This window comes from Triturus cristatus, chromosome 1_1, assembly GCF_964204655.1.
Source record: "Triturus cristatus chromosome 1_1, aTriCri1.1, whole genome shotgun sequence".
Taxonomy (NCBI): Eukaryota; Metazoa; Chordata; class Amphibia; order Caudata; family Salamandridae; genus Triturus; species Triturus cristatus.
The window spans coordinates 1202261921-1202288172 of NC_140579.1; the positions used below are offsets into that span (position 1 = coordinate 1202261921).

General features: G+C 45.2%; 1 protein-coding gene across 2 annotated transcripts in view; it reads left to right on the forward strand.

Annotated features, from left to right (window-relative positions):
- LOC146871829 (FACT complex subunit SPT16-like) overlaps positions 1-26252 on the forward strand; it is a 321517-nt gene that overhangs the window by 264056 nt on the left and 31209 nt on the right. The window contains exon 11 of one of the 2 annotated variants that reach the window (XM_085599781.1): positions 17792-18093. The exons of the other annotated variant lie outside the window; for it this stretch is intronic. Coding sequence (XP_085455907.1) covers positions 17792-17950 — 159 coding nt within the window. The 3' untranslated portion in view covers positions 17951-18093. Of the gene's footprint in view, positions 1-17791; positions 18094-26252 lie in introns of those variants that run through there. 2 annotated transcript variants of the gene reach the window in all.

Sequence of the window (26252 nt, forward strand, 5' to 3'; positions counted from 1 at the left end):
GTTGGTGATATGAGAAGTAGCAACGCACCTTTTTTAAAAGGCAGCGACACTGCCTAGTACTGTACGATTATATGTTGTTGACTTGGGGAAGAACACCATGATGTGAAAAGACTGATGCTGTGAAAGATTTTTAACTAAGAGACAGATGTACGACCCTTTCATTTAGTGCCTCGCGACTCATTGCGAGTCGTAAATTGCGAGGCTCTATATGAAATGAACAGTGTTATTACACTGTTATGCGATTGCCAATGGGGTCACAAATTGTGAGGCTCATTAATATTAATGAGCCTCTCGCAATTTGCGAGCTCATTGGGAATGCCAGCCCTCCCAGGGATTGTGGCCTGCTGGGCTCAGCAGACCACCTTGTCTGGGACTGTTTTTTAATAAAGCTTTTTTTGAAAAAATGCAGCCTGTTTTCTTTAAAGGAAAACAGGATGCATTTTTTTTTTTTAAAGTGAAACGTTTTAGTTTAATTTTTAGGTCTCGCCCGCTGCATAGGAAAGAGACTTGTAGCCATAGAGTGCCTTTTTCAGGCTAAAACGTGCACGCGTTCCATTGCCTTCAATGGCAACGCGTGAACGTGTGGCAATTCACTTGCGGGAGCGAGCGCCGCCATATGGTAGCAATTATCGCTCTCGCAAGGGAATCGCGCAGCCCCCCTCCTGCCATGCAAGGTGCTGCGCGCTCCTCCCCCTGCTGCAGGTAGCCTGCCTCACTTGTGCTTGTTTATTCAGGTGCGTGCAGCATTCCCCAGCAGATCCTTGTGGTTTCAGCTGAACCCTGCTCTCAGGTTGGTGTGGAAGATCCAGTCGATAGTTTATCTAGTTATTTTGAGCTAATTATAGTTATTTAAAGCAGGGCATAGATATTCAGTGGTGCGCAGATGGCATCTCTTCTTCTGGGGGCAGCTCTGCAGGCCAAATGCCAACCCGAACTGTTTCCGGTGGTAACGTCAAGCCACACACCTTAACCACTATTTACATTTGCCTTGGGCTTGGCCAATTGACACGCATGTGACTGAAGCCTCCCTGGGTGCTGCGCTCTTACCAAAGTGGATATTTTTAATGCTCTGCTTTCTTTGTCCCTTTAGGCTCTTTTGTTTTTTCCTTCAAACGTGTCGTGAGTAAATGCCATCCCGTGAACTGCCCTCCTTGTCCACAATAGTCTGGCCTGCATGCCTTGGAGGCTCCAGTCAGAGCGAATGTGTAATTAACCTTTGAAAGGGCGCCAAAAACCTGCAACTGGCCTCAGAGCGCCCCTCCTCCCCTCTTTCTCGAAGCAAAGTGACTGATGCTGGCGCCGTGGGCAGGCGGCCTGCGCGAATACCAAGCAGTAATTACAAGGGCTTAGGGCACCGCTCCCTCACCGTGGGCACGTGGCAAGAAATAGGTCAGTGAGAGCAATGTTCAGGGCATGGTGAGGATAACTGTTCACTGCGCCCCTCCTCTGCAGTTGAAGATGATTTACGCAGCGTCTTAGATCTGAGATGGGTGTATGTCTGAGTGTGTGTCTGTGTTTCGGTTGTGAGTTTGCACGTGTTTCTCTGATGCATTCACGCAGCTGCTTGTATGTTTGCGTCTGACTACATGTAATGTAATTGAATTTATAGAGCACTTCATATCCTTGATAAGCAACCAATGGGTTATTGCAAATGGGTTTCTCGCTGCTACATGAGTGTGCTTTCGTGGAACAGTGTGTGCCTGTGATGTGGGCTATATGTTTCGTGTTTCACTGTCAATAGTGAGGACCAGAACTGTGGTCTAATAATGTTTTTTTGCTACGTACGGGCATTAATTGAACCAAAATGTAGTAACAGAGAGAAGCCCAAGTTTGACAGGGTAGTGTATAGATTGAGAGAGTGTGGTGTGGCTTATATAGGAATAGTTTTTGAGTTGTGCGTAGCTGACAACAATTACTTAGTCTCTGTTGCATCGTCCATATAGCTGTGCATGTGCGTGGGCGTAAGAGGAAAGTGTGAGAATACACGCAGATACGTACCATCTTTGAAGTTGTCCGTATAACACAGTTTAAACCACATTGAATATGCGACGTAGGAAGTGCCCAGAGGTAAATAGTGCTGCTCATGGGAAGTTGAATCTTAAATCTACTGTAGTATGTGCTCTGGAGTTGCACAGCAGAAGAGATAGTCTTAGGACTGGTGCATGCTCAACAGAGTCCACCCAGGAGCAGCAGCGGAATTATAGTAATGCACATTATACAATCTGCCATAGTATGTGCTCTGAGAGGTCCACCCAGAAACAGCGTACAAACAGCCATTATGCTGTCAGTCTTAGTGTAAGCCTGAAGAGTCCACCATGGAGTATCGTAGAAAAATGTCTTGGAAAATAGCATAATACAACCCACCCTTCTACAGAATCAGCCATGGTTATGAGCACTGCAGGTCTGAGAGAGGCCTAGCAGCAAACCTCTTCTGAGCCACTAACCACCTTACAACCACTTGTTCCAAGTTTCCACTGATCTACTTTGGAAAGAATACCTTGAATATATTGTATATTATATATATACTGCCATCTTAGAAGAGCATGAAATTCATATACTGCTCATACTATTCATATAAGCTGTTCTTGTTCAGCTTGACTGTGTGGTCTGTTACGTATAGGGATGCAACGTTCACATTACTCTAGCAGTTTACACTTGCCTGTGGTTAACACATGCCGTAGTTGATGAAATCGGATGGCGCTGTTGTGTGCACGTATAACGGTGAATACTGCTTATAGTGACCTGAGCCTCCAAGAGTGTGGTCTGTAATTCTTCCCTCAAAGGAGAGGTTGTGTTTCCTGCTACCATAAGTTGAGGGAACATAGGGGTGAACATGTGCTTGATGGTAGCATGCTATTTTATTCAGCATAAGGTTGTTTCGTGCCTGTTCACTGTTGAAAGACTTCTCCGTTTTATACAGTGCATATTTTCAACTCCCTAACTGAACAAGCATTTGCAATGCAATAGGTCTCGCATTTGCGAGAGTTGGAGCTATTGGCATTGTAAATGACAATGCCTTTTCTTAATTTATTTTGACAACCTGCAAGCCGTGCATAAACACGCACTTTGTACGTATAGTCCTTGCTTACGAGAAGGAAGGCTGTCAGTAAGAGACTGTACTTATAGCCCTTGCTTATGGAAAGCAAAGCTGGCAAAGTGCTTGTTTACGCACAGCTTGCAGGTTTTCAAACGCATAAATAAAAGGCATTGTCATTTACAATGCCAATAGCTCAAACTCTCGCAAATGCGAGACCTATTGCATTGCAAATGCTTGTTTAAGGGCAGGCACTGACCCCTGGGACCACTGCCTGCCCTTAAAAAATATTTTTGGAGACAGTCAAAAAGTGGAAGGGGTCTCCTGGGGACCCCTTCCAAATTGCGACTGCATTACAATTTGCGAGTGTTTTACAACCGAAATTGCGGTCACAAAACGTTCACACATAGCATTGCGGACGCAGTTAGGAAGGAAATGCCCCTTCCTAATTGCGACTCTCAATTCCTAAATAACGAGTCGCAAATAAATTGCGACTCGCTATTTTGGAGTTGTACATGGCGAGCAGTGATTTTGCATGCACAAACTGGTATGCAATCCTGTTTGCGCATGCAAAATCACATCGTACATCTGGCCCAAAAAGAAGTGCTGCTCATGCGATCTTTTAAAGAATAGGGAATGTTTTAAGGAAAAGAAGAACATTTTACTATAAAGGGCCTGCTTCTAAATATAAAAAAAGCACAAACATTGGCATGCAGTCAACATTTGTACCTAAAAAAATATAAGTTAAAGCTATAGGCTTTCTGATTGTTTATGGAAAAAAGGTTGACATCAAATTACAATAGAAATGTGTTTTGTTGGGCTTTTGCCTCTGTGGGCCCGCTTCTTCACATATGTTAAAGAATGTTACATAGTTCCTCAACCAAGGACAAAGCTTTTGGAGCTCATTTAAACTTTATTAGTGGGCCTGCTTTGCTTTATCACACGGGATTGCAACCCTTAAAAATAAGAATATAGCAAGTGTACTTTATCGTGCAGTATATGAAAAACAGTGATCTGGAACTAGGTCTGAATACCACTGTTGATTTTTAAAAGCATATTACTAGTACAATTATAAATAGTTTAAAAAATGTGTACAGTTATTGTAGCTGTGAAAATATTTATTTTTTAGGGCGAAGTATACAGTGCATTTAAGCTTGTGTGCTATGCGATCATAAGTGTTTCAGAAGTGAGTGCAGTTTATAGACATTTACGGACACTGGGGTCAGGGGGCCCAAGTGACTGGAGTGTCAAGGTCTAGGCCCTTTGTCATTCAGAGCGGCCTGGGACAGCCAGCGCGCATTCACACCTCTTCCTCAGCCTCTGGAATTTCAATGGGAGCCTTCACCTTGCATATCAGCAGGAGGGGGAAGGGACTGTCTCCGAGGATTAAATTGAGCTCGAGCTTCTCTCTTTGGGGGTCTAATGTTCTCGGGTATGCAGGAACAAAACAGCTACAGTTTGCATTCTTCGGTCCGTGAGAAGGTGCATATATGTGTACGTTGAAGAACTGACTTGGAAATTGCTTTTAAAGATCGTCTAAAAGCATTTTTTGGGGAGGATAATTAGGAACGCATCTAACAAAACAAAACGTGTTATATCAAACCTGTAAACATTTGTACGAGGCATATGAGCTGCAGATTACACACTTTTGCATAGATCGCCATCTGGTGTTGGGCCCGGATGTTTGCAGTTTGTTTTTCCTCTTGGAAAGTCTTTGGGAGTCACGAGGTTGGTGACTCCTCCCTTGGTCCGTATTGCGCATGGGCTTCGGCTCCATCCTCAGATTGTTTTTTCCGCCATCGGGCTCGGATGTAATACTTCGCGCTCCGGTTCCGAACATTTCCAGTTTGACGATCGAAGCGGAATCCTCGCTCTTCGCGGTATTGTTCAGATCCTGATCTCCTCAATCACCTTCTCTTCGACACCTTCGATTCCATTCGTCGACGGTGGCCTTCGGGCCTATCCAAGCTCCGGTCCCGGCTGATGGAAAGAACTCCATTCAAGAAGTGCCCTCGATGTGGGTCCAAATTCCCCCACACCGATCTTCATGAGGTGTGCAACCTCTGCCCCTCCCCTGAACACGAGGCTCGAGACTGTCCCGCCTGCAAGTCTTTCAGATCCAAAAAGTCTATTCGAGATCGAAGGGCCAGACGAAACATGGCGCACTCCTCGACTTCCGTTCCAGTCGACATCTTCGGGGACGACGTTGAAGCTCCGGGACAGCAGCACACCGAAGAGGACCTCGTCAGTGCTTCCGAAGCCGACGACTCTGATGTGGAGGAAATCAGCCCGGCGCAGAGGGTCGTGAGTAAAATACCCCCTCCTGCGCCGACTCCCAAAAAGGCTTCGGTCACGCCTTCGCCTCCGGGCCTAGGCAAGACCAAAGACACTGCTTCGAACACCCCACCTTCGGGCCCGGTGAAGAAGCCTAATAAGCCTTCCGGCGGCTCGGGCTCGAGCCAGCCTGCCAGCGGTGCCGATAAACACACTTCGGCACCGAAAAAGAGATCGGCCTCTACCTCGACACCAAGCTCCGCACCAAAGCCCTCGGTGTCGAAACCCAGCCTCTCGTTACCGACCAAACATCCTAAGGCTCTCGGCACCGACACTCCCGCGCCGAAGCCTGCCTCGGCGCTGACTAAAAAATCGGAGGCTCCAAAAAAGCACGGCACGGACAAGCCTAAAAAGCCATCGGCCCCGAAACCTTCGGCGCCGACCGAACAGCCATTGTCTCAAGAACTGTTTACACCGGATCCTTTGCAAAAGACACTTACCAAGGATCCAAAAACTGGACATTTGGCACTTTCTTCTAAAAAGAGACATTTGGACAAACAGGCTCCGCCTCCACCGAGGAAAGACTGTGCTACCGCCCCCTTCAGAGTGCCTTCCCCACCTCCTCCACCCTCTCCACATCTGCCCCCTCCGCCTTCTCCACCCCTGCCTCATCGCTCTCCGACCCTGTGAGAAAGTGCCATCTTTCTTGCATGGTATGCCCCCACTTTTTGCTAAATTGCTGAATGTACTTTGATTGAGTGTACCCTGGGTTCCTGCCAATCAGGTGCCCAGGGCCTATGTTCCTTCCCTAAACCACACAAACTCCAAATTGGCAAACCCTAGCCACATGTCAGCCCCTAGTAAATGGTACCCTAGGTACCCAGGGTCTTGTGGCCAGGGAAGGCCTCTAAGGGCTGCAGCACTCATTGTGCCAACCTTAGAGGCCCTGTACCCTTACACACACACACACACTGCCCTTGCAGGCTGAGTGTCTGGGTGCAGGACAAAACAAAGTCGACATGGCACACATCACTGTGTACCATGCCCATCACCTACACTGCCAAGGCATATGTCAGCCACCCCTCTAGCTGGGTGCATTACGCCTATGGTGTGGGCGCAGGAGCAGGAGCCCTGTGCCCCTACAGTACCCGGGTCCATTCCTGGGCGCTGTAAGTGCAGTGCTGTCATTTAAGAGTACATGGTGCTGAGAGCTCGTCAAACACGAGCTCCACAGCACCATAATGGCAACACTAAAGCCTGGGAAGTTTGGTATCAAACTTCTCAGCACATTGAACCCACACTGATGCCAGTATGGAATTTAATGTACTAAGCACCCCAGAGGGCATCTTAGAGATGCCCCCTTACAGCTAACTTACAATCCACGTCTGCTCTGAGGCTGCCCAGGCTGCCACACAGCAGACACGTTGCTGGACCCCTGGGTGGGAGAGCTCCTGCTCTCCCGGGCCTGCAACAATGCACATCCTGGGTGAGGTGAGAAATCTCCTCCCCCAGGACGACCAAAGGGAAGCTTCAAAGGCATGCCGCCATTTGGAGTTTCCCCAGGCCACTGCAACCCCCCACTCTGGCGGGAAGCTTGGCCGGAAACCCCATACAAGGACAGGGGATGTGTCAGCCTGCCCACCCCACCCCTCAGGTGGGGGAGGCGAGGTGAAGCACATCTCCGGGCTCTCGCCATCTTGAAGATGGGAGGCCCTACCCTATCAGGATTAGGCTACTGCCCCCCTCCCACAGGAGAGAGGCAGGATAGGGGGTGTACCCACCCCAGGACAAGGACCCATTGGTCCCTGGTCTTCACCTACCTGTAACGCCCCTAAATCTAGTATTTAGGGGCACCCTGAACCTTCCTTCCTTAGATTCCAGATAGAAAAACTACAAGAAGAGCAAGAAGAACAAGGACCTGCCCTGCAGCTGCTAAAAAGAGAAGAAGACTCCAACTGCTTTGGCCCCAGCCCTACCGGCCTGTCGACTCTCGAACCTGCACCAGCGCGGCATCTCTCGTGGCCAGCAACCTCCCCAACCCCGGAGGACCTGGCTACCTTTTGGCTCTAAGCCCCTGGGACTCCCAAGAGTAGAGGCTCTACTAAAGAAACCTATTTTTAACCCCTGGCAGCAGCCCGGAACCGCGGACCCAACACACTCTGCACCAGCCAAGCCTGGCCAGTGCCGGAGTGGACAAAGACCCTGAAGACGACCCCACGGCGACTGTGACCCCGAGTCCGGCACCCAAAGACCCCCCTCGACATTCCGGAAGAAGCCTGCAGCCTCAGAACAGAGTGCCACCCCAACCGCGATCAACCAGAGGGTAAGATTTCCGACATCAAAAGGCACCCCTGCACCCGGCGCCCTGCGGCCCCCTGTGCCCAATCCCGGGGTACCCACCTAACCTACAACTACCCAACTTACCTCTCGAAGTGGTGGTGGCACCTGAAGCATCCTCGTCCCCGAGCTTGCAGCCTTTTTCCAAACCGGAACATTCCCATTGATTTCCATTTAGCGCCCGACTGCTCAAAAGCACCCTGCACCCAGCCGCCGAGTGGCCCTGGCAGTGCACTCTACACTAACCTACTTCCCCACTTGCCCTGAGTAAGTGACCAGGAGCCCAGCTCCCACAGCCGCGTGGCTTGCCAGACAGCAGCCACCAACCAAGTCCCCCCTATCCCTCATAGGATAACATTGGGCCTAACTCTCTCTGCACCCGGCCGTCCTGAAACCGCTGAGGGTGAACCAACTGTACCTACCTGACACTGGGGGACCCCTGAGTCTATACCCGGAATTTCAACTCTGCCAGTCGAGTACTTACCCTTACCCGCTAACTTCATTTTCCTCATAGGGTAACATTGACTGGCTTTTTCTTCAAAAATCTTCTAAGTGTGAACTTTTCAAAACTGCAAATATTCACCAAAAATCAGCCAAGTGACAAAAACGAATTTACTCACCTGCTCCTAGGTGAGCTCCCAGTGCTGGATCTTGGTGCCCAGCCCTGACTCTGAAAAGTGTCCACAACTATACTTACCTCTAACTCATTTTTCTCCCATAGGAAACCATTGTCTGCTTTTCTGTGAATTTTCTTCTAAGTGTCTATTTTTGCAAATTTGAAATATTCTTTTAAAATCGTACCATTTCTGCAAACGAAATTACTTACCTGCTTTTGATAAGGACCCCAGTCCTGGATTACTAAAGTAACGATAAAGTACTCTACCTGCAATTTGAATTTCTTGCCATAGAGATCCATTGAATGTTTTTTGTGAAATATTTTCTTAAGTGCTAACTTTTGAAATAGCTAAATATTATTTAAAAATCATTACAGTTATTAAGTCGACTTTCATCACTTGATTCTGAATACTGACCCAGGGCTGGATCTAGGAGCCAGACCTGGAATTCCAAAAATAATCTGAAAAGTAATTTATGACGACTAACCTGAATTTACCATTGAGCTCAATGCATTGTTATGTTTAGGAAATAGGATTGTTTATTGCAACCAACTGTGACTGTTTACAAAAATGTATTGCTCAAGACAAAAGTATTCAACTTCTCATTCTGAGAAAGTATATTTTTATCCCCTTTGTGGTTCTAAAAATAAAACCAGCATATATTTTATATATACAAACCATTGGCCTAGAGTTCAGTTATTGAGTGTGTGAAACCATTTGCTGACTGAGTGTGTACAATAAATGCTTTACACTGTCCTCTGGTACTGCCTTACTGCTCGACCAAGCTACCACTTTTGAGAGTAAGGTCATACCTAACTTTGACCTCTATCAGCCTCTGGGGGACTGTGGACTCTGTACACCCTGTGCCTATTAGGGAACAGTATATACAGAGCCACTTTCTCACAGACCCTGTCTCCAGACCATGATGATCAGGGAGACCCATACTACGATCCAGCAGATGTGCCACAAGACCCCACCCCTACAGGATCCCCAGACCCATGGGACGATTATAATAATCCAGACATTCCAGATATCCCACAAGATGACCTTTATCCATCCAGGCCATCTCCACCAGAAGACTCATTAGGTTTTCACCACCTACTTCAGAGGGCGGCACATTATCACGGGGTAGAGCTACACACTGACCCGGTAGAGGAAGATTACCTCCTCGACACCTTTGATACCGCACATAGGTCTACTTCTATATTACCTATGCTCAAAGGGGTAATAAAACATGGGCCAGAGGTTTTTAAAGACCCAGTCAGGGCTAGGGTCCTAAACCCACGCATAGAGAAAGTATAAAGCTGCTCCCACAGATCCTGCCTACATCAAAGGGCCAGCGCCACTGGATTCCCTAGTGGTATCCACTGCACGGAAGAGGTCAAATTCCCAGGCGTCAGGCGAAGCACCACCACCGGACAAAGAGTCAAAGCTCCTGGACGCGTCAGGAAAGCGCACTGCGTCACAGGCAGCCAATATATGGCGTATCGCCAACACTCGCGCTATTGGCCAGATACGACAGAGCGCATTCTGATGAACTAGAAACCATCATGCACCATCTCCCAGAAAAATACAGAAATAGGGCCAATGAATTAATTCAAGAGGGTAAGACCATAACTAACACCTCTATACGCTGTGCCTTAGACGCAGCAGACACAGCCTCCAGGGCCATTAACACTAGCGTCCTCCTCCGTTGCCATGCTTGGCTGAGAGTTTCAGGCTTTAAACCTGAGGTACAAGCCTCCATATTAAATCATCCATTTGATTAACATCTATTCGGTCCAAAGGTAGATGAGGCCCTCGAGGATGTAGAAAGACACAGATATGGCAATCTATGGGAGCCCTACAGTCACACCCTCCTAGGCGCTCCTTTCGCCGCTTTTCCTTTCGGGGCACGGGCAGAGGCTTCTCCTCAGATAGCCCGTCCACTTCCTACAAATCCCCTGCTCAATCCACCTTCACAAGGGGTTATCAAAGAGGCGGCTATAGAGGCAATAACAAAGGCAGAGGCAAAACAAATACCGCCCGCTCTGCCACACCACCTACCCAATGACTTCCCCCTGCTCCCTCCAGACCATCCCACTCCGGTCGGGGGCAGACTACAAAATTTCCTTCACGTCTGGGAGTCCATCACATCAGACAAATGGGTGACCCAAATTATTCGTTCAGGGTACTGCCTAGAATTGACCCCTCCCAACATTCCACCCAGGCAACGCCCAATGTCACAAGAACATTCCACGTTACTAAAACAGGTGGTAATCTCCCTCCTACAAAAAGAGGCGATAGAACAAGTCCCCGCCAATCAGCAAAATTTAGGGGTCTACTCCCTATATTTTCTGATACCAAAAGAGACGAGACTCTACGACCTATCTTAGATCTCCGGCCTCTAAACACATACATACATAGGGACCATTTTCACATGGTAACACTTCAGCAGGTACTTCCGCTCCTCTCCCAGAACGACTTTCTCACCACACTGGACTTGAAAGACGCATACTTTCACATTCCGGTACACCATGCCCACAGAAAGTACCTCAGATTTGTAGTGGACGGGCAACACTACCAGTTCAAGGTGCTCCCATTCGGGGTCACAACAGCACCAAGGGTATTCACAAAGTGCCTAGCGGTAGTGGCGGCACACCTCAGAAGATAGCCCATTCACGCCTTCCCATATTTGGACGACTGGCTAATAAAAGCCACGTCCTACAATCAATGTGTACATCACACCGCCACTACAATCCAACTTCTTCACCAGCTAGGTTTCACGGTGAACCACCAAAAGTCCCAGCTAATACCATCCCACACAAAGCAATACCTCGGCGCCACCATAGACACCTCAAAAGCCATAACCTACCCCAATCCTGCCAGGATTGCAAGCATTCAGGCTTTGCGTCAAAGATTCATACCTCAACACTCTCTCCCAGCAAGAGTGTTTATGTAACCGATGGGGATGATGGCCTCTTGCATTTTCATAGTGTCTCATGCAAGACTCCAGATGCGTCCACTCCAAGAGTGCTTAGCGCACCAATGGAACCAGGCCCAGGGGCAACTGACAGATCTGGTGTTGGTAGATGGTCGCACCCATCGCTCTCTGCAGTGGTGGAACACCACAAATCTTTCCAGAGGTCGACCGTTCCTGGACCCGGTTCCACAAATAATCCTAACGGACGCATCGTTCTCCGGCTGGGGAGCTCATCTATTACACCTCACAGTGCAGGGCACATGGACGCCGCAACAAAAGTTACTCCACATCAACCATGTGGAGTTACTGGCTATCTTTCTAGCCCTAAAATCCTTTCACACTCACATTTTAGGCAAGGCAGTCCTTATTCGCACAGACAACATGACGGCCATGTACTACATTCAAAAACAAGGCGGTACACACTCTCCACAGCTCTCTCAACTAGCACAGAGCATATGGAGATGGGCAATTCCACACAAAATCTTTTTCCTAGCCCAACATGTCCCATGAGTCCAAAACACCATGGCAGATCTGCACAGCAGACAGACGCAGCAGATCCACGAGTGGGAACTTCACCCGCAGGTTCTTCACCCGTTCTTTCAGATGTGGGGGCATCCCCACATAGACCTCTTCGCCACCCACGAAAACAAAAAATGCCCAAGCGTCGCCGCCAGATACCCACACCCATTGTCCAAAGGCAATGCGATATGGATGAACTGGTCAGGCAAATTTGCGTACGCCTTTCCACCTCTCCCACTAATTCAGTAGTGGTGCGAAAGCTACAACAGCACTCCCTCACACTGATTCTAGAAGCTCCAACATGGGCCAGACAACCGTGGTACACCACGCTGCTGGAACTCTCGGTAGTGCCACACCAAAAGTTGCACCTCTCACCATGCCTCCTAACCCAGAACCATGGAGAGATCAGATACCCGGACCCAGCTCAGCTCAACCTTGCGATCTGACTCCTGAGATCCTAGAATTCGGATACCTTAACCTTCCCCCTGACTGTATGAACGTCATCAGAAAAGCTAGGCGCCCTACTACTAGAGCCTGCTACTCGGCAAAGTTGAAAAGATTTGTTGTTTATTGCCATAACACAATCAACCCTCTAGACCAGTGGTTCCCAAACTTTTGACTCCTGAGGACCCCCATTGAGTCATCACCGAAAGCCGGGGACCCCCAAGCAATTTGTAGGATTTAAATTTCAAACATTAAAACAGTAATTAAAAAAAAATAAAAACACGTGCACACAAAACAAATACTCTCATTACTAAGGATTTCAGGGGCATATTTACAAGTCCCTATTGCCATGGGAACGTCACTTTTAGCGATGTTCCTGTGGCAATAGGGGCTTCGCCTTATTTACAAGGCAGCGTTAAGCCACTTATTGTGGCTTAAGCTGCCTTGTAAATAAGGCCCCCTATCACGCAATGCTTAGCGTGAAAAAGTTGTGCAGTGGGAGTTACAGTGGGCGTTTCACTCCAACACCCATTGATTTTGACTCTGCCCTCTATTTACAAGGTCAGCTTAAATAGGAGACATCACCCAAATTAAGACCATGAAAAACCTGGTCTTAACTTTGCGAAATGAGGAAAAATGCCTTATTTCTCCTCCTTTTTACTTTTTCCAACGGAAAAAGCAAAACACCTTTGATTGTTTATGTTCAGGAAGGTGACCCTTCCTGCACATAAACAATCTTTAATAAAAATGACGTTTAGTAACTTCCATGTGTGCTGCATTAGGCAGCACACATAGAAGTGACAAAACAGCATTACCAAATTGTTCATGTGCAGGAAGTGGGAACATAGCAGCATGATAGACTGGGAATAAACATATGTTGCTAACTTTTACCATGCAGTTTGCAAGCAGCTCTTTGACAGTTTATAGGACACTGCTAGATCACGAATGTCCCTTATGAATTGCACAGTGACGAAAGAATCTCTGTGACCTATGCACATAAAATACTGTTTTTTAAAATGCGTTGTACACGTTCTTTGCAGTAGGCATATTAACTCTGTGTCACATTAGATAAGTCAAAGCTGCCACTGGACAAAACTCTCATCTCTCTCCAGCAGATACATTAATCACTGGCATTTTCTTGACACTTTCATAGTTGCTCAAACTGCTAATTTCACAAAGAACTTTGCAGTGCTTTTAAAATTGCTGGCTGAGGACCCCCTGGGAATGTGCCACGGACCCCTGGGGGTCCTCGGACCCCAGTTTGGAAAACACTGCTCTAGACGTATCTATACAGCACATCATATGCTACTTACTCAATCTACAAAGGTGTAACCTAGCATATACATCCATCCGGCTACACCTCGCAGCAACTGCCGCCTACTAACAAAACAGACAGCACCTATCACTTTTCAGAGTGCCTGCCATTAAAGCCTTCATGGAAGGCCTCAAACGAATAATTCCCCCCAGAGTACCACCCTCACCTGTGTGGAACTTAAATATAGTTCTCACAAGGCTAATGGGACAGCCTTTCGAACCTTTGCATAAATGTGAACTGCAATTTCTCACATGGAAAACAGCTTTCCTTGTAGCCATCACTTCCCTTAGAAGGGTCAGCGAGATACAAGCACTTACTATACAAGAACCTTTTCTCCAAATGCACCCGAACAAGGTTGTCCGCTGTACTAACCCAAAATTCCTACCCAAAGTCATTTCCCCCTTTCAGCTAAACCAATCGGTAGAATTACCGTTTTTTTTCTCGCAACCTCAAACTGTTGCAGAAAGGGCTCTACACACACTGGATGATAAAAGGGCCTTACTTTACTATATCCAAAGAACACAACCTTTCAGAAAGACAAAACAACTGTTTGTCTTTCTCTCCACCACATAAAGGCAACCCCATCTCTAAATCAGGGATAGGTGGATTGTAAAATGCATACAGATTTGCTACCACAAGGCAAAACGCACGCTATCTGTTCCCCCTAAAGCCCACTCTACACGAAAGATAGGGGCTTCTATGGCTTTTCTAGGGAAGATTCCATTAGATGATATCTGCAAAGCAGCTACATGGTCAACACCGCACACTTTCACTAAACATTACTGTGTAGATGTGCAAACCAAACAACAAGCTAGTGTGGGCCAGGCTGTACTAAAAACAGTTTTTCAAACTACTGCCACAGATACCGGTGGTCGCCGCTAGGGTTGGGAACTGCTATATAGTCTATGCAAAAGTGTGTAATCTGCAGCTCATATGCCTCGAACGGAATATGCTACTTACCAGTATGCATCTGTTCTTGGCATGTAGAGCTGCAGATCTACACCCGCCCACCCGCCTCCCCGGCTACCTGTATCTGTTCCAGTCTATCTTATTTAGATACAACACACATGGGTTTCTTCACTATTTTTACTACGCTCCATCTTTCCCTGTTGGCGAAAAACAATCTGAGGATGGAGCCGAAGCCCATGCGCAGTACGGACCAAGGGAGGAGTCACCAACCTCGTGACTCCCAAAGACTTTCCAAGAGGAAAAACAAACTGCAAACATCCGGGTCCAACACCAGATGGCGATCTATGCAAAAGTGTGTAGATCTGCAGCTCTACATGCCAAGAACAGATGCATACTGGTAAGTAGCATATTCCTATTAAATCTCTGCTTGCATTCCTATGAGAGGTGATTCTGAAAAACATACACTTTGAACTGGATTGGATGTGCTTGCGCTTTTACTGTAATATGAATTGCAGCCGTAAAATGTCTGGCCTTGCTTTAAGGATATTCCCGCAACTGAGGCATGTAGGATTTCTTGGCACTGGGCTGCAGCAAGCTTCTACTTCCACAAAATCAAATTAAGTGGACAATTACTGGGCTTGCAAAGAGTAATAGCTATCATACCCTGGCTTTATTCCTTCAATTAAGAAACTTAGGGCCTTATTTATGCCTCCTGTTGCGCTCTATTTACGTTTAGATGCGTCACTTTGTAAACCCCTGCGCTACATTATACCTGCGTCGGGTATAATATATGCAGGGTGGGCGTTCCCACGTAAGTAAGCCTCATAGAAGTGACGCAGTGAAATCTACGAGATTTCACTGCGCCACTTCTAGGGTGCAAATGCGTCAATATTTTATGCCTGCCCCACAGCAGGCGTAAGACTGACGCAGGTGAAAGGACACATTGCTGGAGTTGCTTCACGTTTGTGACACACTCCAGCAATGCGTCACTTTTGCGCCTACAGATACGTCAGAAATACTGATGTATCTGTAACTCCTTGCGACATGATACGTCGTACAGTAAATATGACGCATCCATGTCGCAAGGAGGGCGTACTGAGAAGTGACGCATCGCTGCTTTCACACAGCGATGCGTCAATTCTCATAAATGAGGCCCTAATAGTTTAGCTTTTCTGACTAGAAATTTAGGGCTAGAAGCCCTAGATTGCTAAGAAAAGAACTCAGAGCAACTACTCTTGGATAACGTTATTTCGGGTACAGGGGCGTAGCTTCCATTGCTGCCACAGGTGCAATTGTACCAGGTCCAAGAGGTCTGAAGGGCTCGTTGAACCCTGATTATTGCTGTATTTCTCAATTCAAACCGCAGTCAGGAGGAACATTTCCTTCTTTGCACTGAGGATCATGTCACATTGATTATGCCACATTGATTATGCCACTGTTCCGGTAACGACCATGTTTCTTAGCAGTGGCCAAGGAGCACCAAATTATGTGGCCAGTTTGACTAAACTATGTGGTAAGAAAAGCCATATTAGGCAGTATCATTTTTGACACTATTACTTCATTATTTTGTCATTTTTACATATGGCAATACTGTCTGGGTGAATTTTGAACTTTTATCCAGTTGAGCTCAAACAAATTGTTTTTGTTAAATTCTACAGAGTATGCAGCTGGGGGTGGATTATATGGCAAATTTTGCATATTCATAATTATGTGAAAAAAGCTGCTGCTGTGGAATTGAATAATTTCAGTGGCCCTGCTCTTAGCTCATAATTCCATTCAGAAAAGCAGAAATAAGGGTGCATTTAGTTAAATGCGACCCAGGTTCAGAATGGGCCAAAAAATAAGCCCGGCACCAAAATAAATGTGGTCCACAGTAGCGAAGCATATAGTTAAAATGTGTTAATATCAGGGACATCAACAGTAAAAAATGGCCCAAAACTGCTAAAAAAAACCAGACCACACACTGATCCATTAGAGCCCATCAAGCACTTCCTGATTGCCTTATAGGCCAGTCTGTCTCTGATGTGACCCTGTGACCCTTGTAATTGGGAAGGAGCCAGTGTTGTCCAATCCCACAATTGAGCTCTCAGTTATCACATGCAAGGTAGAAGTAGTCGGGTCAGTCTTCATTTCCATTTTATATTCTGCGCCTGCAGATTTGACTGGTCCTCACACTAAAACAGATAAAAGAATTCATCAAACATTTAAAAAATGCTTTTGATTCCTGAAGTGGGTGCAGAGTTTCAACCTTAGATTTCCACAGTCAAACGCTTGCAGTCTAGGCTGAGCTCAGGGATGCCAATCTGAAGTGGGCACTAGAACGCCTTCTCAGCTGGCTACAGACCTATGGTCGGAGCTGGGCACAAGCATGAAATCTGAGCTGGTCATACGTCTGAAGACTGAGTGAGAACAGGCCTGAAGCCTGAGCTGGGCACAGACGTGAACTCAGAGTTGAAAGATAGGCACAGACCTGTAGTCACAGCTGGGGACAGGCTTGCTGTCTGAGCTGAGCGCAGGTTTTCAGACTGAGCTGGGACAGGCTTGCAGTTTGAACTGTGCACAGGATTATAGTCTGGGCTGAGCATAGGCCTTCAGCTTCAGCTGGGAACAGGTCTGCAGTCTGAGCTGGGTATATGGATGCCAGTCTGAGGTGGGTGCAGTTGAGCTCAGATCAGTAATTGGAGCTGAACAAAGACCTGCAGGTGGAACTTTCCCCTAGCAAAATGTTGTTTTCTGAAACAAACTCCAAAAGCTGGAGTTTGTTTTTGAAAAGCAAAAAACTAATGGGCCTAACACCCTGTTCGTTTTTTCCTGTTGTATGGGGTTTATTTTTTCCGGATTAGATCCCTAGGCTTTTCCTGGTAGTTCCATACAGGAAAAAACGGTGTCCGCACATCTACCATAAATGGAGCAAATTGCCTCAGGTACTTAAATAGACAGCCAGCTTCACATACGGCAGTTGGTCGGAGGTTGCCTCCCAGTGAAACCCGGTGAGGTTCCGCTAGAGAAAACATGATGCTTCGCCTGATGACTGTAAATAGGGGGGGCAAATTGTGGGTCTGATTCAAAAAGGTAAAAGTACACATACAAGTAGCTACCAAACAGTACGGGTTAGCACTGTAGCTGCTTGTATAAATATATACATGTTTCAGACAAGGACTCTGCTACTTTGAGGCTGTACCATGGATTTAAGAGTGTTTGCCATGTAGCCGTTCAAGGCTGTTTTTCATGAATGCAGACCAGAGTTGTTCTCTTATCATGTTTTGTCACTATGCCTATCCTTCGAACTGAAGCCAAAAGGCCGGATTCTTTTTTTTTTTTCTTCATGTTTCTTCTGCTTTGTCAAATCCAAAACATGTGACTTCCACCCACCACCAACACAGTACACTTCCGGACCTGAGAACACTCTGCCAAGAAGGACTGCTGTGCTGCTGAAAGGACTGTCACTCTGCTGGTATCCTGCTTTACTGTCCCCGCTCTGCTACCCTCCTTGCCTGGTAGTAGAAAGGGCTGGCCCTGCATCTCTACATCCCCAGAGCTAAGGTACTCCAAGGGCTTGCTGGCTTGCCTCCTCTTCTGAAGGCTCAGGGACATTAAAGACTTGATTAAACCCTGCTACAGCCTCTGGACTCTTCCAGCTGTAAGTCCTGCCTTGCCAAGTGGTGTCAATCCAGTCCTGGGTCCATGAAAGTGGGTAAGTGGATTTTTTTAACCTGTTTCTGCAAAAATCCATGCATTGCTGACTTTGCGTCGGTCGGACCCGGCTCATTCTTTTCGACATCGATGCATCACCACTTTGAGGACACCACCGTGCCAACACAACGATGATGCATTGCCTTCATTGCCAGGGGTTCACTGCTGATGCAACCCCGAACTGCATCACTCGGAACTGACGCATCACCTACAATTCAATGGATCCCTGGCATCACCTCTGACCGCTCCGCGCACCTTGCTCCTCGATGTCCATGCTCCCTCCATGAAGGTACTGGTTTCAGATGGGCCTGCCTGTCTTCTGTAGCCGTCCCACACTCCATCGCGGTTGGCCTGACTTTTCCGACTTGACCTGGTCCAGCGCAACCAAATATCCCCAGTTTGGCACTTTACGTTTCTTAACACTGTATTTCAAGATATTCTTTAAAAATTCATAACTTCAGTTCTACTTATTGAATGTTTGTCTTTTTGGTCTTTTTTCCCCATTAAATTACGGTCTATTATTCTATCTTGGTGTGGATTATGTTTGTGTTGTATTTTCTCTGCATTACTGTATTAAGTGTTGCACAAACTTTACAAGTTTAGCCTGACTTCTCTGCGGCAAGCTACCAGAGGATGAGCACAGGTTAATTTTGGGTGTGTATCCGGCTTACCCGGACTAGACAGGGTGCATCCCTCTGCCAACCAGAAACCCAATTTCTAGCAGCATGCATCAACACTTTGCAAGCAACACCCTGATTTAGGTGCATCCAACTCAAATTACTACGCCCCTCATCAGAGTGATAACATTTTACAGTTTCAAGTTACATTAGATCCAGTTTAATGAAAAATGGTATACAATCTCACCAAGGTCTGTGGCATTCTGTTAGTTTCCTGCACTTGTTACTCTTCCGCACTTGCGTACTTTATGCGTGAGAATTTTGTAGGAGCCGGTAACACGCAAGCATTTTGTAAACAAGTACATTGCTTAGCCTTTTCTTCTGAGTTCTGTGAAACATTGTACAGGTAACTCACAAGCATTTTGAGTGTGGGTGCATACTTTGTGTAGCTTTTTCTTTCGAATTATTTAGCACAAATAAGAAATGAACAAAAAAATAGTCCAAAAGAATTACAAATATCAAAAGGAAGCACTGCTTGTGCTGGTAGGCTGAATGTTTTTTTGTGATTTATGTGAATTTCGTGCTTGAGAGGAAAAATCGGTGTTACTTTGGAAACCCTGTGTATATACAGGTATCCATCCGAGATATCCCCTGTCCCAAAACAATGTTCAAAACATGATAGCTTTTCACAAGACAATAATGATAGTTATTCATACATTTCAAAATAACTAAAGAGGAACACAGCAATGCCAGCCATTTAGACTTTGACATGCAAATCAAATTACGCAGGCATCTCATCAGCCTGTACTCAACCACAGTGTTGTTTTGCAATCGTAAAGTTGATCATTTAGGACCTAACAGAGGTTTATTGAAGAGGCATGCTCTATCGTGTGCGTGTTGATGTTTTGTGTGATATGCCTGCTCTACATGGAAGTCACCTCACACTAGACAATATGGCATATCTGAGCTGTCTGGGATGTAAATGAAGTGTTCTGTCTAACTCATTATAGTGGATGTATATGTGTGATGAACTTTGTTGGGAAGTACTGGAATTATTAGACGGGCACACTAAATTATGCTGCACAGGTTGACAAAATTATGCAGTAGGAAAAGGCAAATTATGCAACATTCAGCACATTTTTTGATAGTATTACTTCATGATTTTGTAACTTTGACATATGGTATGGTGACTTTGCAAAGATTACACCCTGTTAGGACCAGTTTAACAACCAACTACATAAAGCTGCAACTGAAAGATGACAAGTTAAACTTTGTTGAACATGTCACCACATTTTTAGTAATTTTTGATCTGTTGAGCTAGAATCTATTTTTTTGTTAATCTTCAGATTAAGCAGCAGATGACAGATTATGTGGCAAATGCAGCAAATTCATAATTATGTGAAAAAAGACTAAGCTGCAGAATTGCACAATTCTAGTGCCCTGGTTATAAGGCATATTTTTGCTTAGATGTTTTGGTGTGCCTCTTGGTGCCATTTCCAATAGTTTCAATCCCATGAAAGGGGCAGCTGTCCTGAAGTGATTGTAAAGTCCGAATAAAGGCAAGAAAATCCTGTTCACAAATAGATCAGCCATTCTGAGAAGTGATGGTACTACTGTCTTTCTGCCTCTCTTCCTGGCATTCTGTGTCTCTTTACATGTCTCTTTCTCCTGTGTCTCTCTCCTTTTGTCTTTCTCTATCCCTCCCTTTCTTTTAAACTTTCCTCTCTCACTCCCCCTGACTTTTCTCTCTGCTGCTTGCTGTCTGTCTAACCATCCCTTCTCTTTCTCCGACTTTGAATGTGTCTGTCTTTTTTTCTCTTTCGGTTTCCCTCTATTCATGTAGCTTTCTTTCTCTTTCTCCTCATTGCTCTCTGTCCTAGGACGTTCTTATTATCGTGGACACATTCCAAATATTTTCAAACTTGGCACGTTTTTTTTGCAGCCTGATTTGCAAATTGGAAGTTTCTGCTGCGGAATTGTTTGAACGGGCTTGTCAGTTCTCAATGTTGTCTGTGCAGTAATCATTTTTAGGTCGAGCCTGGGCAGTGCATGTGTTGCCGCGAGGCATGCATTAGTGGAGTATGGACTTGACGCTCCGGCCACTCTCTGCCCATATTTTTAATTGGCTTGTGTCATTGTCTTAAACGCTCTCTTGCGATTCATTATTATGCTTGTTAGTCACTTCTTGGTACTGCCTTGTCTGCATTTGTTACCTCCCATAACGACTGGACCTTTTACTTGTCTTGTTACAGAGTCTGCTTTATCTTGTCTGTGAGCATTATTCCACCCACTAACTCGCAGCACGCCGCCTGCTTTTATTGTATGTACTATTGGTGGGCATGCAGGCAATTTTTTATCTATTTATTTAGAAGCGTGGTCTGTTTTAAGTCTAGCGGCCACACTTATTTATTTTTATACTTATTTTTTTTGTTTACTAGCACCCATGCGGCGCTTTTACATTCATGAAGGCTGCGCGCCTTTCTTTAGACAAGCGGAGTCTAAAGAAAGGTGCGCAGCCAACATTAAAGTGAAAGCGCAGCATGGGTGCTTTTACCCCCCCAAAAAATCTGCTTTTTTTTTGGTCTAAGCCCCCACTCCGTGGTTTCATTTTAATGTCGGCCACGCTTCTTTCATTTGACGCAGCTTGACTAAAGAAAGGGGCATGGCCTTCATGAATGTGAAAGCACCACATGGACACTAGTGATGCAATAGGTCTCGCATTTGCAAGAATTTAAGCTATTGCATTGCCAATAGCTTAAACTCTCGTCAATGCGAGACCTATTGCATTGCAAATGCTTGCTATTACTGCCTTCTGACCTTCCATCCACGGGACAGCGGACACTTCACCCTCTTAAATCTCAACTATGCTTTACTCTAATTACAAATGTTGAATGTAAGTCATCCCCTTCCCTCCCATATCACACTAGATATTACCATTTCTACCTCCTCACATATTCCACATACCAGACCTCCAATTAACTTAAACTTGAACCTTATGAAAAAGCTACAAAATATGTATTCAGGGTTTGAAGGGATCTGAGACATTTGTCCCTTTTACGGAGTAAAAACGCCTGAGACAGCTGTAGACATAGAAGGAATTATTTGTGAATTTAGAACTGTAACTAGAAAATATGGATACGTTTAAATGTACTATGCATTTTAAAATTGCATATGTTTTATTGTTTTTAATGTAAACTCGCGCTGAGCAGGAGGCTGCGATCAGTCGGCCTCTTTTTGAACGCCGTAGTCCCATCCTTGCTGCAATCAGAGTCTCGGATCAGAGGCACCTGATGCTCCTTGTGCCTCGAAAGTGTTTTCCTTGCAACAGGCCCATTCCCCAGTCTGCAGGGTAAACGGACTTCAGGAGATGGGCACTACCCTCTTGATATTGTAATGGCCTTTGTAGTGCATGTAGTTAGCTGCCCATACCGAAGTCCTGCCATAAGCTTGCTCTCAAGGCAGATAATATAACATTTTCAATGGTGGGCTTTGTCTACACGCTATGGAGCAAAAAACAAACCAAAAATAACTGCTTACATGTTTTAAAACCAAATATTGTGAATTGCACAGACCCCTAAACATCATGCATAATTTCTGAAGGCAGCGCAATTTTAAGCACAATTTTAAAAGTCTAAAAATGCGCCATATCAATATATTATTTTAAACTTTAATGTACGCCTTCTGCAACTTTGGCACTGTAAAAGAAACAAATTTCTTACAATGAGTCTTCAATCATAGATTAGTGATAACAGCGGTTTTAATTTGACCTCATCAGAAGACCTGAAATCATTTGGACCCATCCCCCAGTCTGAGTAAAGAGAACACGGGTCTCTTGCGATGCTAATAGTCCCTTTGTAATGCGAAGAGGTGCATTTGCATCTCTAATCCGGCAGCATCCTGAAGCCCTTCCTTGAGTTTCCTCTCAAAGCAGCGTTCACTGACGCTGTTGAGAAATGCCTCTCAGATTTTAGAATCCTGCCAAACAAGCGCATCTCTCTTTTAAGGCCTGATGACTTTAACCTCCACGTGCCTAAAACAAACCAAAAAATGAATGCGTCCTTGCATATGGTTGCACAGACTACATACAGTATTAAAGACACATTTGGGAATTGAAGACACAATTGGGATGTGCAGAATGAAACGGGCGTACCTTTTGTTTTATCAAGTGTGTATATACATGTTTAATTTCTTTTGAGTTTAACAGAGTCTTACACAAGCTTTGCTGGGGCACCCCAGAGCGAGCACCTGCTTCTGTGGGCCTGCAGTGAATAAAGAAAACTTATTTACGCCATATTTATATTCTGTTACTACATTATTTTCAGACAGTACAGTTCCGAAATAGTAGTCAATGGTTGCTTATTTTTTTTTCCTGACCTTTGTTGTCTGAAACTAAAGCACCAATTTAGAGAAATATCATGATACTGTCCCAGCACCTATATAATTCATAGTTAAGTTGTTTTGGGCACCTATTGCTATATCAGGAGGAGTGGTATCATTGGATACACAATTGTGGCACACCTCCTCCCTGGCATAAGTTTTGTGCTCACACAATAAATAAGTGTACATACAAAATCAACAAAACTGTAAGGTGCACTGCAATTGTCTATATAATCGGGGCCCAGACCAAGACATGTAGGGCTATGTGTATATTACCAGTTGCGCACCACTAGCACACAACAATACAAAATCAGAATATGCTTAACTTGTGGGTACTTAAAACAGGCATGCACATCGTCAAAGAGTGATTGGTCTAATGGCTCTCTGCAACGTTATGCCAAAGTTGATTTTTAAGGGGGTGCAGATTATGAAAGAATATAAATTGCAAATAGTCTCATAATATTCATAAAGAATGAGAATGTGTGTCCCCCCCCCCCCCCCCTTCTGTGTTCATAAGTTCTAAAATAAGAAAAAGAGCTGTGGTTGAAAGCATCTAACAAAGGAAAATAAATTACTTTGAGGGCATCGCCTTTTCCAGGTTCTTTGTTCAATATTGCATGGACAACAGAGAAGCATGTTTAATTTTTCAAGGTGTAAATACTGGCCCTCGAGCAACTGGTCACAAAGGGAAGTGCAAACATCTACCCATCCAGAACTGGTGTGAAGCAAGCACAGTACAGAGGTGTCTAGCAAGGCACTTTAAAGAATAACAAAACGTTTTAGAGTCCCGGTGGTTTGGGACGCAAATTATACTGTAGCATTTGTATCAAATTTTGGTGCAAAGGCTTTTTTTTTTTGCACAAAAGTTGATCAGCACTGCTACTTTGAACACTTTACAAAATGAAGCATTAAATAAAGTTGTGGAAACATCCATGCAAAATTATAAAAAGCATTAGTCTCACGTGGTAAAGCAGAGGTATAAACAGCAGTACTACACTACCCTTTGATGATCAGCAGGTTGAAGCTTGGAATATCAAGGCACCAAACTCCTAGTACAATAACAGACTTGCGTTTCTACTGCTACACTATTCTCCCGTGATTCCACAGAAATTGTATAAACAATTGTGGCCACAGGGGAAGTCCCTCTTATTGCTGGATTCTGCTGCTATTTGGCAAGCACTCTTTTGGGGTTTTCCTGAGGCTTTCACATTGAAAGCTATGCGGTCACAAACTAAACTTTCGAAGATCCCTTGTGCCTGCAAAAGCCAGCTTTTATTACCAAGTGCAAGTATTGCCATGAAGATTTTGCATCATATTCAAATAAAAAACTGTGCTGAAGTTCTGTGAAGCATTTGGTCTTTGGAATTCTTAAGTCTGTTCAGGGACAGCTCACTTCTGAGTGTTGGATCATCATATAGCAGCCTCAAATGGGTACAAAAGACCCGCTGATGTGGTAAATCATTTTTCGTGTATTGGATTAATGAAAGGTACACTATCTTGCACTTCTTTAGAAACAAGAGTAAAGCTTTCAGTATGGTAATAAGCAGTTATATCTGATTATATACTTCACTATACAGTACATTCCTTCAACCTGCTTAAAGTGCAACAATATCTCCCTTAACTAACCTGCTGGTCATTTCATTGAAATGGGCAAATGAAAGGCTTTGTTAATCAGATGTTTGTCATAACTTTATACTTTGAAAAAAAGGCTTTATTTCCACTTAATAAGGAAAATCAAACCATTGCAACAAGCGAAGGACAAAATAGATTCCCTCATCATTGTGATAAAATGGAACTTGCAGTTGCAATATAACTATTAGCATACATGGTAACTTTTTCTGCATACACATTCTTGTAACCAAAGCCCTCGGCAAGTAGGTTGATCTAACCATACATCTAGGTTCCCCTTTGCCCGACTCTAATCCCCCACACCCCTGCAAATCAAGCACAGGCAAATAATTATCTGTGCCCCCCTCTTCTGGCCAGATGAGCCTTGTGCTGTAGGTGGTACTGAAGTCATCCTCACCTCCCCCCCCCCCCCCCCCCGTCTCACACATCTTCCATATTATCATGGGGTCCAGACCTCTATGTCCAGACTTGTGCTGGCAGGCGCTACATCCGGCTCCTCCACCAACCCACTCAACATGCTCTACTATTCCTGACTGTCATCCTCTAGTTGTTCATTCTTGCAAACTCATGCACCTCAGTTTTTACCAGCCCTGTTCAGTCAGATGCCTGGACTACTCTGCTGTCATGGGTACCCAGGCAGATATCCACCCAATGGCAATCCTTGGCCAACAGGAGCCCTATTTGTGCAAATGTATAACATATCGTCCAGTCCTTGTGACACAGGATAAATCCAAGCAGGCAGTGTTTAACCATGAATTAAAGGGGAATGTCAGTACTGGTCTATCTTGCTACAGCCACAGATTATGTGGGAGAATCCCACTTCATGCTCCCTAAATCTCGGGCATTCATCTGTGTGAGTTGGACATATCCTTCTAAGCCTCATGGGGGCCAAGTGCAGTCTGTGCAGAATGTTGAAATGGGCCAACTTAAAGTGTGCTTTGAATGACACATCCTTCTCGAGGGCACTAGTTTTGATCCATTCCGAATCAGATATGGGTTACGGTAAGTCCGCCTCCCACCTACCCCATGCAGGGAAGGTGACTTGAACTTGGTCATCCTTAAGGGCTCTATATAAGTTAGAGACTTATCATCTAAGGCTCTTTTTAGGAGTCACAGGGAAGTCAGGCCACCGCATTCGTGCCACACAGGTCAGGACAGAAAACTGCAGGAACCACCCAGGTATCACCCTAAATGTTTCACCGCCTTCTCAAAGGTGATGCAATTGTCAGCGTGATAGAGGCCTTTAAGTGTCTCACATTCTCCTTCCCTCCACCCAGCCAGGGGTACCCCGTCATTCTGTTCTCTAATAGTATAGGCAGTGCTTTAAATGGAAATATTGAAGCGCACATACGGAGTTCAGGACAGTACCTGTCCATTCAAAGCACTGAGTATAACTAAAATATATGGAAACAGCATTATATAAAAAATACATACATATGGCTAACATTTTGTTTTGGATAGAGGAAGGAAAGAATGTTTTAGGTATTTGGAGTACAAAAGAACATAACAAATGTTCATACTAATGTTC